This window comes from Adiantum capillus-veneris, chromosome 3 (assembly GCF_014529385.1).
Source record: "Adiantum capillus-veneris isolate H3 chromosome 3, ASM1452938v2, whole genome shotgun sequence".
In the NCBI taxonomy this organism is placed as follows: domain Eukaryota; kingdom Viridiplantae; phylum Streptophyta; class Polypodiopsida; order Polypodiales; family Pteridaceae; genus Adiantum; species Adiantum capillus-veneris.
This window is the reverse complement of record NC_140933.1, coordinates 90,683,506-90,701,926: the sequence shown is the minus strand read 5'-3', so window position 1 is coordinate 90,701,926 and position 18,421 is coordinate 90,683,506. Positions and strand designations below refer to the sequence as shown.

The 18,421-nt window shown below is 44.2% G+C and overlaps 1 protein-coding gene across 1 annotated transcript in view; it reads right to left on the bottom strand.

The window, feature by feature from the left end:
* Positions 1–9,146, bottom strand: part of LOC147461294 (Clathrin adaptor complex small chain family protein) — a 36,808-nt gene extending 27,662 nt beyond the window's left edge. Inside the window, exons 1-2 of the mRNA XM_086508870.1 lie at positions 8,960–9,146; positions 8,784–8,826 (exon numbers count right to left, since the gene is read on the bottom strand). Of these exons, the coding sequence (XP_086364996.1) occupies positions 8,784–8,826; positions 8,960–9,028 (112 nt within the window). The 5' untranslated portion in view covers positions 9,029–9,146. The remainder of the gene's footprint in view (positions 1–8,783; positions 8,827–8,959) is intronic.
* Positions 9,147–18,421: the final 9,275 nt, after the last annotated feature.

Genomic DNA, 18,421 nt, shown 5'->3' with positions numbered 1-18,421 from the left:
CTGCTTTTGGGGCACCCCTTGTACTTATAAATTAGTGGGCAAGGCTTCACTTCTCAAAGCATCTGGACGCAGAGTCTGAGCGTGAGCACCTACCCGCTCTCGTACTTTGAACACAAATAAATATAAAAAGAAATACCGAAAGGGGTGCCAGTCTTTGGGGCCAATACCTCTCAGCACGGAACTACACCAGGCCGTGTCAATTTTGTGAATTGTTTTGAAGTGAATCTCTGTTGTGTCGCGATAGAATCTTGACTTGGGGTGTCCAAGTTTGTTACAATGGTATCAGAGCACAGAAAAATTCTTCCTCTACGGAGAATCCAATCCTTTTTGCAGCGCGCACAGCTTCTAGGAAAGAATCTTCGCGTCGCGACCCCGAACTTATTAGCCACTCCCACCCATTATACATCGCGCATCGGGCGCGCTCCCATCTTCATCGCTCTATCTTACAGGGCATAAAGCCATAAAGAATCCCAGATTACACATGGATTCTCGTAAAGAATCTGACAGAGATGACACCTCTCAATGGGAAGGCAAAGAAAAGTTTGAAAATCCGGCGCGGGAACTGAAGAAGATTTGGGCAAATTGTTTTCGGACAAGTTTGCTAGAAAGGAGTACAAACGTCAACTACAGATTGGCATATGTGTGAACAGATTGATTGAGTACTCCAGGGACCCGTGATTGGTGAAACACTTGAAGAATTATCCGATTGATAAGATCTACTCGAGAATGGGTGTGGCCATTGCTTCTCCTTTCAAGTAGGGAGGAAAGCCGAAAAGAAAGACGAGTGCAGAAAAGCAGAACCTGTACTCGCAGAAAGACATGGACAAGCACTCTTGAAAAGAAGCACTTCTACAGAGCCAACCAATATGACTTCCTCGAAGACAAGAGCAAGAAAACAAAAAGAATTTAAAGAAGGTGGACAGTCGATTAAAGTTGAATCCTTTTCTAGGTTCCGAGATGCTCTGAGGGCTTTGGCCTTCATTCCACAGTTTGACATAGCTTTCTCTGGAGGGCATTACTCAGAACACTCCACTATTAGGAGGGCTACATCTTTTTGCAAGGGAAATGCTCGAACATGGTGGTCCACTCTTCTTCCGAGGAAGGAAGCTCCAATTAAATGGTTGAAATTCAAAAGGCTCTTGTAACAGACTTAGACACTCCAAGTCGAGAATCTATCGCGACACCACAATAAATCACTTCAAAACAGTTCATAGTTCACAATTGATTCGACACTGGCCCGGCGGAGTTCCGTGCCTAGAGATGTTGGCCCCAAAGACTTGTGTCCCTTTTGATATTTCTTTTTGTATTAATCTGTTGCAAAAGTACAAGTGAATGGGAGGCTCTCACTCTTAGACTCTCCGTCCAGATGCTCTGCAGAGTGGGAGGCTTGCCCACTTATTTTAAGAGTTTAGAAGGGATGCCAAAAGCAAGAGCCCCAAAAGCTTAAAATCAAAAGCCTTGCCAAATAAAACAAAAGCTCTCTGTCGAGAGAGAGAGAGAGAGAGAGAGAGAGAGAGAGAAAATAAAGCAAAAGAAAAAGAGCTCTCTCCAATTGCGTAGCAAAAAGCTACCAGCGAATTTCCGTGAAAAGCGGCACAAAAAGCGGACGTTCGTACAGCCTGCCACGTGTCAGCATTTTCGCATTTCGCGGGCTCGTCCGTACGATGCAACCACGTCATCATCAGCGGGTTTTCCAAGGGCTGTCCATGCGGGGAGGGGGTGTGTGTACAGGGCAGCCACGTCACCAGTTTGTGACATACCCCCCTCTTGAAAGCATTGTAATCGCCCTCAATTACGCCTGCAAAACATACAGAAGCCATAAACTATCTTAGCAAACACTGATTGTTAGTACCGACGCACTAGGAACACACATCTAGCACATGTACCAATCGACAGTCGCATCACATGACATCACTGGACATCACATGACAAATCACATCCAATATTCATTCGGATCTCAGACCATGATTTATCGGCAATGCAATTAGCAATCGCATCTGGATCCGCTCAAGACCTCATAGATGCCCGATTGACTAATTCCTATTGCAACCATGTCTATCGAGATCATTCAGACCAAAATGCTGCAATCATTTTGTCTATCAGTTCCTGCACTTAAACAAGTCAAGAACAAATCAGTTTCATATTTTCCGGAATTCCATTTCATAAAGTCATACAGCAGAATACTGTCAGCTCTCAGTATCCCTGAAGCTCAAAGAGACATCAGTGACTCTAGTATTCAAAAATCGAGGCATCTGTCGACAAAGGAGCGGAGTAACTCCCCTCTTGTGCAAACCCACTGCACCAGATCTCCGTCCAAGCTAAATTCGGGGTTCTATGCTAAACCAAAAGCTTCAAGGTAAAGTTTCACAATCTAAGGAGTATCTGCTAGGTCCTCCTCCTCCATCCACTTCGCATCCAGTGCAGGATAGTTCTTGAATTTAACTAAGAACCGCCTTCTCACTTTACCCTTATTCTTTCTGTCCTTATGTGCCAATATCTGTTCAAGAACAAGGATCTCCTTGTTTTCTTCCACTTCGTGTTGCTCATTAGGCTCCCCATCTTCAGGCAGTTTCAGTCGGAAGGAGACATCATTGATCTTTTCAGAGATCTGGAAAGGTCCGTAGTATCACATACTGAGCTTTAAACAAAGCCTCTCCTTTCCCTTTTTCTTTCTCAGGCGTGCCTTCTCAAAACGTAAGAGCACCCAATCATTCTCCTTCAATTTCAAATCGCGACGATGGCGATCTGCTGCCTTTTTTTGTCTTTACTGAGATTTCTGCAAAGCCTCGCGGACCTTGGCAAAAGTCGTATCCAAGTCGTGCATGTACTCATCGGCTTCAAAAATCTTATCTTTCGTGCTTAGGAAGGGTGGAACCTTTGCAGCACCTTCAATAATCTCAAATGGCGCCTTCCCCGTCCAAGAGTGTATCGTGTTGTTGTACGCAAATTCCACCAAAGGTAAGTACTTTTCCCATTGAGTCTTCTGATCCGAGATGTAAGACTTCAATAAATCTAGTACTACTGAATTAGCAATCTCAGATTTCCCGTCAGTCTAAGGGTGGAAAGGTGACGAGAACTGCAACCGCGTGCCAATGTTCTCCCAAATCACCTTCCAAAACAAACTCGTGAATCTGGGGTCCCTGTCGGAGACAATCATCTCGGGCATGCCATGTAATCTAAAGATTTGGGCCACAAACAGTCTCGCTGAGTGATCCGGCTTGACTGTTTTCTTCACTGGAATGAAATGAGCCTGCTTGCTAAATCTATCAATAGCAGTCCAGATACCATCGTGACCACTCTGTGTTCTCAAGAGATCAAAAATGAAATCCATTGCAATACTTTCCCAGGGGCGAGTGGGTATCGGCAAAGGCTGTAACAATCCATGTGCTTTATGCTTGTCAAACTCTGGCATACCAAGCAACTGCGCACAAACTCGTCCACATCCTTCTTGAGTCTCGGCCAAAAGAAGTATCTCTCTACCCCTTTCAAGGTGGTAACAATGCCGCAATGACCCGTAAAAGGTGGATAGTGACATTCGGTCATAACCTTTTCCCTCAACGGCTTTGTAACGCACAACATGGTTTTCCTCATCAAGTAGCCATCCCGAATGGAATATCCCGCTATTGTCTCCCCATCCCGTATCCGTGTGAAAATGTCTGTAAAATCTATATCCATGGCATACTGATCGACCATATCCTCGAAGCTCCTATGATGTATTGCGGAAATAGCCAGAACCAACGGTTTCCGAGACAAAGCATTTGCCACCAAATTCTTTTGTCCCTGCACATAGACAATCTGGAAGTGAAACTGTGACAAGATGTTCGCCCACCGCATCTGCTTTTCCGATAGCTGCTTCGTTTGACAAGAAGTAGCGTAAACCCTGATGGTCTGTAAAGACAATAAAATCCGCTCCGAGTAGGTAATATCGCCACTGAGTAAGAGCAAGGATAACCGCCAAAAGCTCTTTCTCATAAATCTGTGCTATTTTGGAACACATTTGTAAGCACCCTTGACACTGCTTTCCAGACTTCCTAGTATCGACACTTTTTGGTTGTACGAACATGTATAGAGTTCAGTCTTCATCTTCTCAATAATATGGTGGGCAAACTGAGAGTTCTTCAATATCCTTGTCAATTCCGGCCTTGAGAGCAATCGGCTCTCATAAGCAATGACATGGCCTTCTTGCATTAAGACCACACCCAAACTACGACCACAAGCATCACAATATACTTCAAATGACTTCTGCAAGTCCGACAAAGTCAAAACTGGTCCCGTAGTCAATTTCACTTTCAATGTCTGAAAGGCAGTCACCTCTGTGGGTCCCCACGAGAAAGGGACTCCTTTCTGTGTCAAGATATGCAAAGGGAAAGCAACCTCTGCAAACTTTCTAATGAACTGTCTGTAGTACGAACACAATCCCAAGAAGCTTCTAACTTCATGGACATTCTTCAAATCTCGCTAATCACGAAAAGTCTCTATCTTGGCCGGGTCCATCTGCACTCCCGCTGCTCAGACAATGTGTCCCAAAAGGTGTGTCTCTGGTAGGAAAAATTCACTTTTCTTCGCATTAATCACCAACTTGTGATCTGGTAATGCCTGAAAGACTTGAAGCAGATGTACTCTATGTTCTGCCTCATCCTTGGAGAAAACAATGATGTCATCAAAGAAAGTGCCGACAAATAGTCTGTACTCTCTAAAAATCCTATCCATCATCCAGTTAAATGCCGCAGGAGCATTGTTTAGGCCAAAAGGCATCACCAAAAACTCAAATAACCCAAAAGTCGTCCAAAAGGTTGTCTTGTAGACATCTCCCGACGCAATTCGGATCTGATGATATCCACTTTTCAAGTCTATCCTGCTAAAGCACGAGGATCCCTGAAGTCGGTCAAGTATATCATCAATTCTAGGAATCATAAATCTGTTCTTGATGTTGATTTTGTTGAGAGCTATATAATCGATGCACATTCTCCAAGTCCCGTCTTTCTTCAAAACCAACAACACTAGAGAGCAGTACGGTGAAGTACTAGACTGGTCACTGGACAAGACCCTTTCCAAGAGGTCTTTCACTTGGTTCATAATTTCTTCGTTCTGGGCTCGGCTCACATTATAAGGTGGCCGGTTTTGTGGTGTGCTCCCAGGTATCAGATCAATGGTATGATCTTCAGGACGAGCGGGTGGCAACTCGCCTGGCAAGCCCTTTGAGAAGCAATCGGCATGAGTGTGGAGAAAATCTTGGCGTCCTATTCTCATCATTCATCTCTCAAAAAGATCGAGTAAACATACAGACTGGATTTCATTAATTTTGAAATGGCCGAAGCCGATACACTAGGGACAAACTCGCCCTTAAGTTTTACATCGAGTACAATGGTTCTGCCCTTCTCTATAGTCAAAGTCGCTTTTCTCGCCTGATAGTCGACCACAACGTTGTTCTTGTGGTACCACGGAATTCCCAAGAGGACATCACAACCTTCCAAAGGCATTATGTAGAAGTCCTCATGCCCCAAGTACCCCTGACAATGCAATCGAAGTTTGCCAATGACAGGTGTAATGGCTACGTCCCTGCCGGGTGCCGCTAGAACTGCCTCCACTAGTGGTCCCATTCGATCGGGTGTGATCTCGAGACGCGCCGCCAATTCAGGTGAAATGAAGTTGGCCTTGGCTCCTCCATCAAAGAAGATCAAGGCTTCTTGGTCTTTTACTTTGCCCCACGCTCGACAAAGTTATGTACTCTCGTCCATCGTGCTTGGGTCAGTACCCACGCAATTTGGAACCAGTCCTGTTTTCATCTTGCCTTTTCGTCCACGTTCCTCAGCTACTCTCGAACTCTCAGGCCTTTCATCGTCCTTGTCGTTCTGTTCTTTCGATGCCTTTTTAGGGCACTTTGCGGAGATATGCCGAGTTTCCCCGCATCCAAAGCACTTTCCCTCCTTGATATAGAGAGCTCTCTCTCGAGGAGTGAGTTTGGGTCATGCATCCTTTTCTTTCTTTTTTGGGTTGCTCTTCCTCTTTCTACTTTCATTTTTCGAAGTCTGTTTGGCCCTTTGTCATGATTTCATCGATGGGGTGGATCAAACTGCCTGAGTGAATGGCAAAACCCAATTTCGCATGACTCGTCAGCTCCTGAATGGAAGCTGACTTTTGTTCTAAGCAGTGACCTCAGATCTCTGTAGGAAGACCCAAGGTAAACCGCTCAATCTGTTCTTTGAACGAGATCTTCTTAAATGAAGAGGCGGGTAGAAAAGAGCTCCAAAATGTCTCGCAATAAGCGTCCACTATATCCTTCTTGGTCATCCGAAGATGGTTCCAAGCAGTTCGTATGTCGCGTTCATACTCTCGAGCCAGCCAAGAAGAAATAAAAAGCCTTTTGAAATTCAGCCATTTAACTGGCGCTGTCTTGTTTAATAGAAGCGTGGACCAGCATTCCCCTTAAAGTAAGAGTCAGCCCTCCAATTCTTGGAGTGCTCTGAGTAACGCCCTCCTGAGAAAGCTATATCAAACTGCTGTATGAAAGACAAAGCCTTCGAAGCATCTCTATAACCAGAAAACGTGTCAAATTTAATTGATTGTCCACCTTCCTTAAACTCTCCGACTTTCTTGCTTTTGTCTTTCAGATTGGCTTTAAGAAAATTCTTCTTCTTTGCGTAAAAGTTGTTGTCGTCAAAGTTCGAACTATCTGAAGACGAGTCCTCTGTAGAATTGTCAACCACGAGGCGAGATTTAGGCCTTGCCCTTTTTGAAGCTTTGCTTTTTGCTTCGCTTTTTGCCTTTTGTCTTCTTCGCTCGAGTCATAGGAGCTAGAAGAACTCTCAGAAGAAGAAGAACTGGATACTCCTTCAAATCGAACACGCTTCTTCTGCTTTCTTGCCGATGCAAATGTAGACTGACGATCCAAATAACCCGAGAAGTCAGTTCCTTTCTTCTGCTTTTTGTCGTGCTTTTCTGCTTTGTTCTACACGTCAAAAAGCTGAGCAATTCGTGCATCACCCACCTCTTCTAATTCTTGCTCTGTGTACATCCTTGGAGTAGGAGGTTTCTTCAATGCCGGTTTGAGGGGTGGTTATGTGGTCTGTCGCCACTGTGAGTGCACCTCTTCAAAGGAGGTTTGGCTCATAAATATTGCAAATTTCGAGTCCTTCGCAAAATTTAGCATCATCTTTGTTGCATCGCCGATCAAACGTCAACGCTCCATCTCTTCGATCTCTGCCTGGGTAGACAGACGCGGGCCATACTCCTCGCGTGAAACTTCGTCGTGATCTCTTCTCGCATCTCAACGGGTTTTCCGAGGGTTGTCCATGCGGGGAGGGTGTGTGTGTATACAGGGCAGCCACGTCACTAGTTTGTGACAGCTCTTTATTTCTTCTTGGCTAACTCGCAAGTACAAACGAGATATACGAACCGCTTGGAATCATCTTCGGATGACCAAGGGAGATTCTTTGGGCGCTTATTGCGAGAGATTTTGGAACTCTTTTCTCCCAACCTCTTTATTTAAGAAGGTCTCTTTTAAGGAACAGATTGAGCGGTTTTGCTGCGAACTCTGTCACAAACTGTGATGTGGCTGCCCGTGCTGAATGATGACGTCACTGCAAGAAACCCTAACTGCAGGAGACCCTAAACTGCTGACGTCGCTGGCTGTACCCGAACGGAGGCAGTGCCATGTGGCAGTCACTGTACGGACGCCCAGGATTTCCAGCGGGATTTGCGGCAGCAGGGAAAAAAGGAAAGCGGCAGCTTTTGCTGTTTTCCTACACACACACACACACAGGTGATGTGGCAGTTGTACAAACACCCGCGTTTCGCGTTGACTGCTGACATGGTAGATGTACAAATTTTCGCAAATTGCGTTGGTAGCCATAGGCGCTAGCTCTTGGAACCAAATGCTTTTGAAGATGATGCTTTTCATGTAAACTGCTTTTGATGCCCAAGGGCCTTTAAATATGAACTACAGACTCGCTTTGTGGGATCCTTCCCGCGGGAGATGCACAGCTATGTTGTCGTTGTTATACTGAGTTGAAGCAATATAAAGAAATACCGCAAGGGGTGCCACAGTTCGGGGCCAATGCTCTCTTGGGTGGAACTCCGCCACTCCGTGTCTCGCATGCAGTGTATCTCTTTCAGTTCAATTGTTTTGAAGCGTCTAAAGCTTGTTCAATCTGTTCTTTTCCCTTGGCACGTGGTGCTATCTCGTTACAGACACACCCCTTTTCTCCTCCCCCCCCCCCCCAACCCTCCGTGTCTCACATGCAGTGTATCTCTTGCAGTTCAGTTGTTTTGAAGCGTCCAAAGTTTGTTCAGTCTGTTCTTTTCCCTTGGCACGTGGTGCTAGCTCGTTTCAAAAAGACACCCCTTCCCCCCCCCCCCCCCCCCCCCCCCCCAAATATGCCTATATAGTCACACTGGTTAGTTTGATGTCCAGAAATAACTATGGTCCATTTACTTGACTATGATCCAAAAGCTTCTTCTTGGAAAGCTAGAGACCCACCTCACCCCCACCCCCAACTCTCCCCGAACCTCCCCTTGCCATTTGAGTGTGATCGAGAACTGGAAATTGATGATTTAAAGCACAGCCCGCCATCAAAACAAGATATTATAGCAGCAAAAAGAAACCCAGGTGAACTTTTATGCGAATGAAACTATTAACAACCGTTTTAGATCAATAGGAAGCCAAAGATGAGATCCACTAAACCATATTCTAGCTTGCGATATGAACACATGGTTCCAAGCTTGCTGGTGCAAGCAAGCTAAGCACCTGCTTTTCAGAAATGCATTGCAGAACAAAAAAAGACCTTTGTAGACACTTCGAATGATGTCCTGCTGCTTCTCTGCACGCTACAAACACAGAAAACCGAGCAAAAGCTTGTAATCACAAAAACTGATATAACGCTTACCGTGTAAAGACTGCAAATCTGGCAATGCCGATCCCAGAAAAGAAAAGGGAAGAGACCCAGTGAGGGACGCTTACCAGTGGGTAGTAGAACTTGGCTAGGCGGGGTTTGCCTAGCGTGTTCAACACCAGTACAGCGTGGATCATTTTCTTTGCATAGTGAATACCCCAGCAACAGCCTGGGAGGGGGGCAGTGCTTAATTTAGTTCAAACGCAGAGTTTTCCATGGCGCCAAGAATGATGTTAAGGTAAATGATCCCACCCACGATTGATTTTTAACCCCTATATAGAGGGAATCTACATAGATTCCGTCTTTATCATATGTAATCGGGTGATTCTTTTTCTCACCGTTTGCATGCAATTGACCGCCACTCATGCTGCATGCAACTCGTCTCTCTCTTTCTCTCTCTCTCTCTCGTGTGGCACCACAATTTGAGAGGCTAACAACGCAGAAGCAAAACCTGGATACAACCAAAGCCTGTCAAAAGGTGTGTAGAATGTTCTACAAATGCTCTTGCATTTGGGAACTTCAAAATATCGTATTGTGGGGTTATTGGCAAGTGGTCAAGGGTGAAGAGGGCATGAGGCACAGCGAACAGATGACTCATAGGTCATAGGTGAGAAGTCATTGGAGCAACTTTAAGAAGGGAGAGGGGGTGCATCTATGCAAGTGGCGTTGCGATGGGCAAGCAGCAGGACATGGGCCTCCCATGGACACATGCGAGATTGGTGGTGGCACGTTCGATGGCATCGACACGCACACAATGGAGTGAGCACACAGCATCAAGGGCAGTGGAACAGAGGCACGGATACCAGAGGTCTGATGTAGGGGCGAGGGTGAGGATGAGGGTAGCAAGCGAGAAGCGGATTGGAGGAATCTTCGAAGCATCTTAAAACTAATGCATTTTAAATTAAAAACAGTCGACCCCTTTTACTCGTGTAAATGGTATAATTGTTCAATAACATTCCATCTTTCGACCAAACAAGTGATAAAATCACAAGGCCTACCTACCTAGAGGTTAGAACCTATAGGAAAAACAATGAGTAAGGGCATCATCACCTTTATTGTGTAATATCAATTTTTGAAATAATGGAAGGGGAGGCATGTCACTTGGCATCCGTTGATTTGAGGGGAAAATTGTTAAGCTAATTTTGTCAAATTGTAAAGTTAATCTAAGCTAATTTTGGAGTGCAAAGGCAAGCGAATAAAGCTAACTATGGAGAGCTCCCAACAGTATCCATATAGTCGGAAGGGGGGCGGGGAGGGAGAGAGAGAGAGAGAGAGAGAGAGAGAGAGAAGGAAAAGAAGAGTATTTTAACGTCGTGGGAAACTATCCCGAGAGAGAGAGAGAGAGAGAGAGAGAGAGAGAGAGAGAGAGTGAGAGTGCTATTGCATACCGAATATTGTAGCCTAGAGAGATAGCGTTTTCATGCACAGGTCATTGTGTGTGTGTGTGTGTGTGTGTGTGTGTGTGTTTGTTTGCTATTTTTAGACTTATACTTATATACAAAAGAACATAAACAATTCAAAAGATAGCTAGCTTTAGACAAAGGACAATGACTAGCTTAGTCTTTTATTCATTTTTGTACATCATAGTGATAATGAGTGATAATGAGGTATCATTCTAGTGTTTTATACATTGTTACCATATACATGTGGTAGTGATGTGTGTGAACACACTAGGACCGCCGGGGCATTTTTTCCCTCTTTAGGAGGTTTTTTCCCCCGTGCATTGTATATACGCCCATCACTCTAGGGCTATCTATCTTTCCATTGCACACTAAGTAACACACTCTCTATTGTGTGCCTTGAGCTTCCTTCGTCTTCTCCAAGCTGTGTGTGTTTCTCTGCAACCCTAATTCCAACAATTGGTATCAGAGCAGGTCACGTCCTCCCGGGCTTAGTCGCCAGCTGCTCCAGCACACGCCTACTCACTTTCTCCGATTTCAGTGAGCTTTGGCGAGCGTTCGCAGGTCGACAAATATTTTGGGATAGCTCGAAGAGCTTGGTCAGCTCAGAATTTTGATTTGGGCTCATTTCGGCCTCCGTTTCCACTACGGGCAGTACTGCACAGGCTATTTCGTCATTTTGTGTAGATTTTCTGTCAGTGCCGTTTTCTGCATAACAGGTGCCTTATAGTCTTCTACGGTTTGTGCTATATAGCACAAGTTGTTCCCGCTCCATTTCTCCTATTTTCGGGCAGTTTTCACATCAGGTGCAGCATTTACCATGGCTGACAACAACAACATAGATGTGTTCAAGATGTTTGCTGCTGAGGACAGGTTGGATGGGGACAACTACCCTATGTGGGCTTATATGATGCAACAACATGTTCTTGTGTCAAAAGGTGTCTGGAACATTGTGCAGGGCATTGATGTACGTCCTGGTTCTGAAGATGTAGGCGATGTTGAGGATGTTGCAGGTCTTGCTGCAAGGATTGCAGCTGTTAGAGTTGTTTTGCCTATGGCAGAACAAGCTCGTTGGGATGTTAAGGATGCGCAGGCTCATGCATTGATTGCGTTGTCTGTGAAGCGCACCGTTATTCCTCACATCCGCTCAGCAAAATCTGCAAAACAGGCTTGGGATATTCTAGCAGGTCTTTATGCAAGCCGCAATGAGGCTAAAATTGCTTTGCTGCGTAAAGAGCTAGAGTCGAAGATTATGCATGAGGAAGATGATATGGACACTTTCCTTGCTAGTGTCAAGGATATCAATGAGCAACTCATTTCTGCAGGTGAAGTCATTTCGGACAGTTCCCTTGTGCAGACTGTTCTTGATGCCTTACCAGATTCCTACCAGACTTTTGCTAGTACTTGGAGACTCATGACCCAAGGAAATCCTGAAGTTGTCAAGTTTGATGCATTATGCACATTGCTGTTGCAAGAGTCACTTTCTAGAAAAAACAGGACTAGGCAGCGTGCAGTTGAACAGGCTTTTATTGCTTCTCAAAGAAAGGGTGGTAACAGTAATGCAGCCACTTCTTATGGTTCTGCTGCGAGTGGCAAAAATTCTGTTCCTAATGCTTCTGCTGGCAGCACTTCGTCTGGCAATTCTGGTGATAAGGGCAAAAAGAAGATGTGTTGCCATTATTGTAAAGCCAATGATCACTTGATCAAGTCGTGTCCTAAGTTGAAGGCCAAAGAGGCTAAGAAGAAAGAGGGTGGTTCCACTGCAAATGCTGGTTCCACTACAAATGCAGCCATTGTTGAGTCTTCTGTGAAAGGAGATTGTGATGCTGATGTTGATGCAGAATGGGCTTTTAGCGCAGAGTGCACTTACAATCCTGCTGTCCATGATGCATGCTTGTCAGTTGCTGCAGATTCACATGTGTGGTATTTCGACAGTGGTGCTACAAAGCACATTACCTCACATCGTGAATTGTTTACCTCTCTTGAGTCTGTCCCTCATGGGAATTCAGTCACTTGTGCCAACAACGCCTCTTATCCAATTCAGGGAGTTGGAAAGATTGTGCTCACTGCTGCTAATGGCAGTTCCTTCACACTTGTTGATGCACTTTATGTACCTGGGATCAGAAAGAATCTCTTGTCTGTATCCGCACTTGCTAGACTTGGACTTGTAGTCAAATTTGTGGATGACAGATGTACAGTTCATGATCTCAGTTTTGGTGATGAAATTGTTGCATCTGGGCTTTTGTGTCGTGGGCTGTATAAGCTCACTTTGTATGACAAGTGTGGACAAAATTTTGCAAATGCTGTTGCAGATTCAAGGGCTATTTCAGATGCAAAACTTTGGCATGCACGTTTTGGTCATCTGAATTTTGCAAGTTTGCTGCGTTTGCAGAAATCTGATATGGTTGCTTCTTTGCCGCCTCTTGAAGCACCTGTCAAACATGTTTGTGAAGGCTGTATTCTGGGTAAAATGCAGCGTTCTAAGTTTCCAAAGGATGGTTCAGTTAGGGCCACATGCACGTTGCAGCTTGTGCATAGTGATGTTTGTGGGCCCATGCAAACTCCGTCCTTGGGCAATTACCTGTACTTCGTGACTTTCATTGATGATTACTCCAGGCATGCATGGGTATTTCCGCTTAAAGCGAAGTCCGAAGTTTTTATGTGCTTCAAACAATTTTTGGCTATGGCTGAAAATGTCTCAAAATGTACTATGGGCACCCTCCGTTCCGATCGAGGGGGGGAGTATATGTCTCATGAATTTAATGCATTTCTGGCTAGTCGTGGGATAAAACACCAATGTACAGTGCCTTATACACCTCAGCAAAATGGTGTTGCTGAGAGGAAAAACAGGTCACTAACGGAAATGGCACGATGTATGGTCAAAAGTCAAGCTTTGCCGCATTCTTTTTGGCTCGAGGCCATCATGTGTGCCACTTATGTACTTAACAGGTGTCCTACGAAAGCTTTGCAGTCTATTACTCCATATGAAGCATGTCATGATAGAAAGCCTTCTATTGAGCACATGCGTGTTTTTGGTTGTTTGGCATATGCTTTGGTGCCACAAGTGCAGCGCAGAAAATTGGATGATAAGGTTGTCAAATGTATTTTTGTTGGTTATAGTGCTAAAAGCAAAGGTTACAGGTTGTATCATCCAGAAACAAAACGTATTCTGGTTTAACGGGATGTAGTGTTTGTGGAAGACTCTGTTCAGCCCTTGCTGTCATGTACTAGAGACAGTAATGTAAGCTCACAGGACATTTATGACACTTTGTTGCCTCTTTTCAGTGGTGGAAATACGAATGTAAGTTCCAATGAGGCAAATGTACAGCCTATGGGGGTTTCTAAAAATGTTTTAGAACAACCTATTATTGATGCAGATGTACATGATGTACTTGATGAGGAAAGGGCTGAAAATGAGCAGGCTAGAGGTATGCCAAAATGGCTGGTGCACACTTTGCATGATAGTAAATTGGATGCACCTTTATCTAGTCGTACTCGTTCAGGCTCTCGCCATGCATCTTATGCATCAGATTGTTATGCTTTGGTTGTGTCTAGTTTACATGATGTTGAGGAGCCTCTGTCTTTTGATGAAGCACAGAATTCAGAAAATTGGATTGCTGCCATGAAATCAGAATATGATGCACTTATAGAGAATGACACATGGACTTTATGTGATTTGCCTCCTGGCAAAAAGGCCATTGGTACAAAGTAGGTTTACAAGTTGAAACGCAAGCCGGATGGTGAGATCGATCGCCATAAGGCTCGACTTGTTGCAAAGGGTTATGCACAACAAAAAGGCATAGATTATGAAGAGACTTTTGCTCCCACTTGTCGTATGACTACTGTACGTTTTCTATGTGCATTGGCAGCTCATTTTGGTTGGGATGTACATCAATCAGACATTGTTATTGCTTTCTTGAATGGTGACATATTTGAGGAAGTTTATGTAACGTAGCCTCGCGGTTTTGTCATAAAAGGACAAGAGGACAAAGTGTGCAAATGTAAGAAGGCTTTGTATGGGTTGAAGCAATCTCCTCGTGCTTGGTATGAGAAAGCTGACACTCACTTGGTTAAATGAGGCTTTCGTAACAGTCCAACATAAATCACATTGTATGTAAAGCGTGAGGATGATGTATTTCTCATTGTGGTTCTTTATGTTGATGATTTGCTGATCACTGGACCAAATGAGAGACATATTGCTGAATTTAAGGCTGATTTGAATGCTACTTTCAAGATGAAAGATTTGGGGCTGTTGCATCATTACTTGGGTATACAGTTTAAGCAGTGTGATGGTGGTATTGCCTTGTGTCAGAAAAGTTACATAGAGACATTGCTATGTAAGTTTGGACTTGAGGATTGCAAACCTATTGCCACTCCCATGGAAACAGGTTTGAAGTTGAGTCTACATGATGCTGGCGATCCTGCTGATGTCACTCTTTACCAAACTGCTGTTGGCTACCTCATTTATGTATGCAACACGAGGCCAGATATTCAGTTTGCAGTCTCGCAGGTCAGCGGATTTATGCATAGCCCAGGGTCTAAGCATTGGCAGGCTGTCAAGAGGATTTTCCGCTACCTTAGTGGCACTTTACATCTTGGCTTGTTTTATCCCAAGGGGGGATCATTGCCGCCAGACTTACATGCTTTTTCGGACTCAGATTGGGCTGGTTGTTTTGACACGCGAGTGTCCACAAGTGGTTTTTGTTTCATGCTTGGCATTTCATGTATATCATGGTTGAGCAAGAAGCAACCTACTGTGGCCACTTCGAGTTGTGAGGCTGAGTACAGGGCAGTCTTCACAGCTACGGTTGAGTGTGTATGGCTCAGACGCCTTATGGCTGACTTGGGTGTTGGACAGGACACTGCCAACACTATCTACACTGACAGTCAGAGCGCATTGGCAGTTGCGAGGAACCCAGTTTTTCATGCTCGCACAAAGCACATTGAGGTGCATTACCACTATGTCAGGGAGAGGCTCTCAGCAGGAGAGATCAGCTTGGCTTATGTGCCAACACAGGACAACCTTACAGATCTTTTCACAAAGGCATTGTCTCGTGAGAAGCTTGAAGCTTTCCGCAAAGCTTTGGGCTTACTCCCCTTTGTGGACTGATCGTGTCCTCAGGGCATGGCACTTCCCTTTACTCATGTGCCAGCTCTTGTTCACCGCATCACTCCAGGGGGGATTTGTTACCATATACATGTGGTAGTGATGTGTGTGAACACACTAGGACCGCCGGGGCATTTTTTCCCTCTTTAGGAGGTTTTTTCCCCCGTGCATTGTATATACGCCCATCACTCTAGGGCTATCTATCTTTCCATTGCACACTAAGTAACACACTCTCTATTGTGTGCCTTGAGCTTCCTTCGTCTTCTCCAAGCTGTGTGTGTTTCTCTGCAACCCTAATTCCAACATACATAAGATAGTCAAGAACAACTTATCTTGAAGTGAAAGAGTCCAAGTTCAACGGTGATGGACAGCAACTTAGCCAAAAAGATCATGAGTAAAGATAAAGTCCTCACCTGCATCCATATAAACAAGAAAACAGATTCGTTAGCCTTGAATACGTATTACAGGTGTCAACAAACCTATTAGTTGTTATCCATGTCCTACTTAAAACCTTTTTTACTTATACCTACCATCGATGTAGTGTTAAATATCAGCAAGTATCCATTCTCAAAATAGGAAGTTGAAAGTGACATGTGTGTGTGTGTGTGTGTGTGCACCCCCACCTGCCCTAACCCAAGCACCATAATCAGTGAGTCGGCAGTAGGCCCATACTCACCCATTGAGTATGGGCCTACTGCCTCATCAAGTTGATGAGAATAGAATACTCAAGTCTGAAACCAACGAGCTGTATCATATCAAAAATCCATGAGTCTCATTGAAAATGAAGAGGATTTTAACGTCGTAGAGAATATTATGGATGTTGTTCATAGTCACTCATAGAAGCTTTCCATGCTTTAACCAGTTTCTATGGATAGTCCTCAAATGCACCGTCCATCCAAGAGTAGTTCGTTTATAGTTAAAATGTTCCCGAAATCATAAGAATCAAAATAGTTACACAAGGGTAAGTAATTTTAGATTGACCTGCAATCGAAAACCAGTAGAGTCAAAGACTACAATAGCTGTGAGTAGGAATTCGATCTATAGACAAGAAACGACCACCTAACCCCTATCAACCTAACTAGGAATGATAGACAGTGGGTCCATCAAAGCTTATAGACAAAAATCTCCAAAGCCAGCATCCTAATTTCCTAGCTTTCTGGGAGAACCTTGTGTTTAAGCAACAACCCTACAACAAACACCTGCAACATCCTCAACATCACCTACATCCTCAGAATTAGGACGTACATCAATGCCCTGGAAAATATTCCAAACACCCTTTGACACAAGGACATGTTGCATCATGTAAGCCCACATAGGGTAATTGTCCCCATCCAATCTATTCTCAGCAGCAAACATCTTGAACACATCTATGTTGTTGTCAGCCAGGGTGAATGCCTGCACCTGATGTGAAAACTACTCAAAAAGAGGAGAAACAAAGCGAGAACAACAATTGCTATATAGCACAACCCGTAGAAGACCGTAAGGGACGTGTTATGCACAAAATGACACTACAAAAAATTATGCACAAAATGACAAAATGCCTATGGAGCACTGCTTGTAGTGGGAACGGAGGCCAAAATGATCCTGAATCAAAAATATGAGCAGCCTGTGCTCTCCTGAGCTCTATGAGCACATCCAAAGTATTTGTCGACCTGCTGACGCTCACCAAAGCTCATAGAATCCAGAGAAAGTGAGCAGGCATATCCTGGAGTTGTTGGCTACTAATCTCAGGAGGACGCAATCTGCTATGATACCAATTGTTGGAATTAAGGTTGCAGGGAAACACACACAACTTGGAGAAGACGAAGGAAACTCAAGGCACACAACAGAGAGTGTGCAATGGAAAGATAAGATAGCCCTAGAGTGTTGGGTGTATATACAATGCACAGGGGAAAACCTCCTAGTGAGGGAAAAAATGCCCCGGCGGTCCTAAGTGTGTTCACACACATCACTACCACGTGTATATGGTAACATCACCAAGGTGCTAATCAAGCTTTAGGCATGCAAAGAATAGGGAGACTATAAGATGCTAATTAACTAGTGCCCTAACCATAAGCTATGTTACCAGGTTGATGGGATTGAGGGGGATTAGAGAGAGAGGCGTTCATAATGAAGGAATGCTAATTACAATGCTTAACTGCAAGAGATTAAAATAGAGCATAGACTCATAAAATAAAACTAGATTATGTTGCAAAATTGAACTTAAAAGACGAGTACAAGACAACTCAATTATAGCCATGAGCTAGGCTTTAGATTGCCAAATGGGTACCTTAGTCATGAAAGGTTTTAATGCAAAGTAGCTTTGCAGGACATATTCTGCATGGAGAAGACATCTCCAGCCGCAAGAATTTCCATCGGTTTGATTTGGGACAGGTACATCTTTGATTGGGGCCTTGTATAGTTCATACCTTCCACATAGCTTGCCATAGGCAAGCAACAACCTCTTTATACAACTGCACAAAGCAATGTCAAGATGTTAGCATGAGGCTTCAAATTTACATGGATATCTATAAGAAACACTTTCTGATACAAAACACTTACAGCCTAATTTCAGGGTGGGTTCCTTTTATTGAATTGAACACCCACACTGCTGGTTGGTCAACATCAAGGCATATGAGACTCCAGTGATGGTTGTTCTCATATGGAAAGATGATGACAGTAACTTCCAGCATAGCACAGTGGAGAAACCAACTCCTAAAGGTCCCAGATGGACTGTTCTTTTGTCTAATAATCACTGACATTTGTGGATCAAGAAGAAACACCTATGTGTGGGTGTGCAGTGGGAGTTGACTTTTGATCAGGCTGTAGAGACTCTACCTGAGTTAGCAAACCTATTATCTGAGTTTTCAAAGCTAGCAAGATAGTAACACTTACTTAAGACAAGCATAGATAATTGTGTCTGAAATCTGAGCATCTGGATTCTGCAATAAATTAATGTAGACTTTTTCCAGAGCTAGCTTTCTGGCTCCATCTACAAATGGTATCTCTGCAAGCAAACCATCCTTCATTGAAAGTAGAGTTTC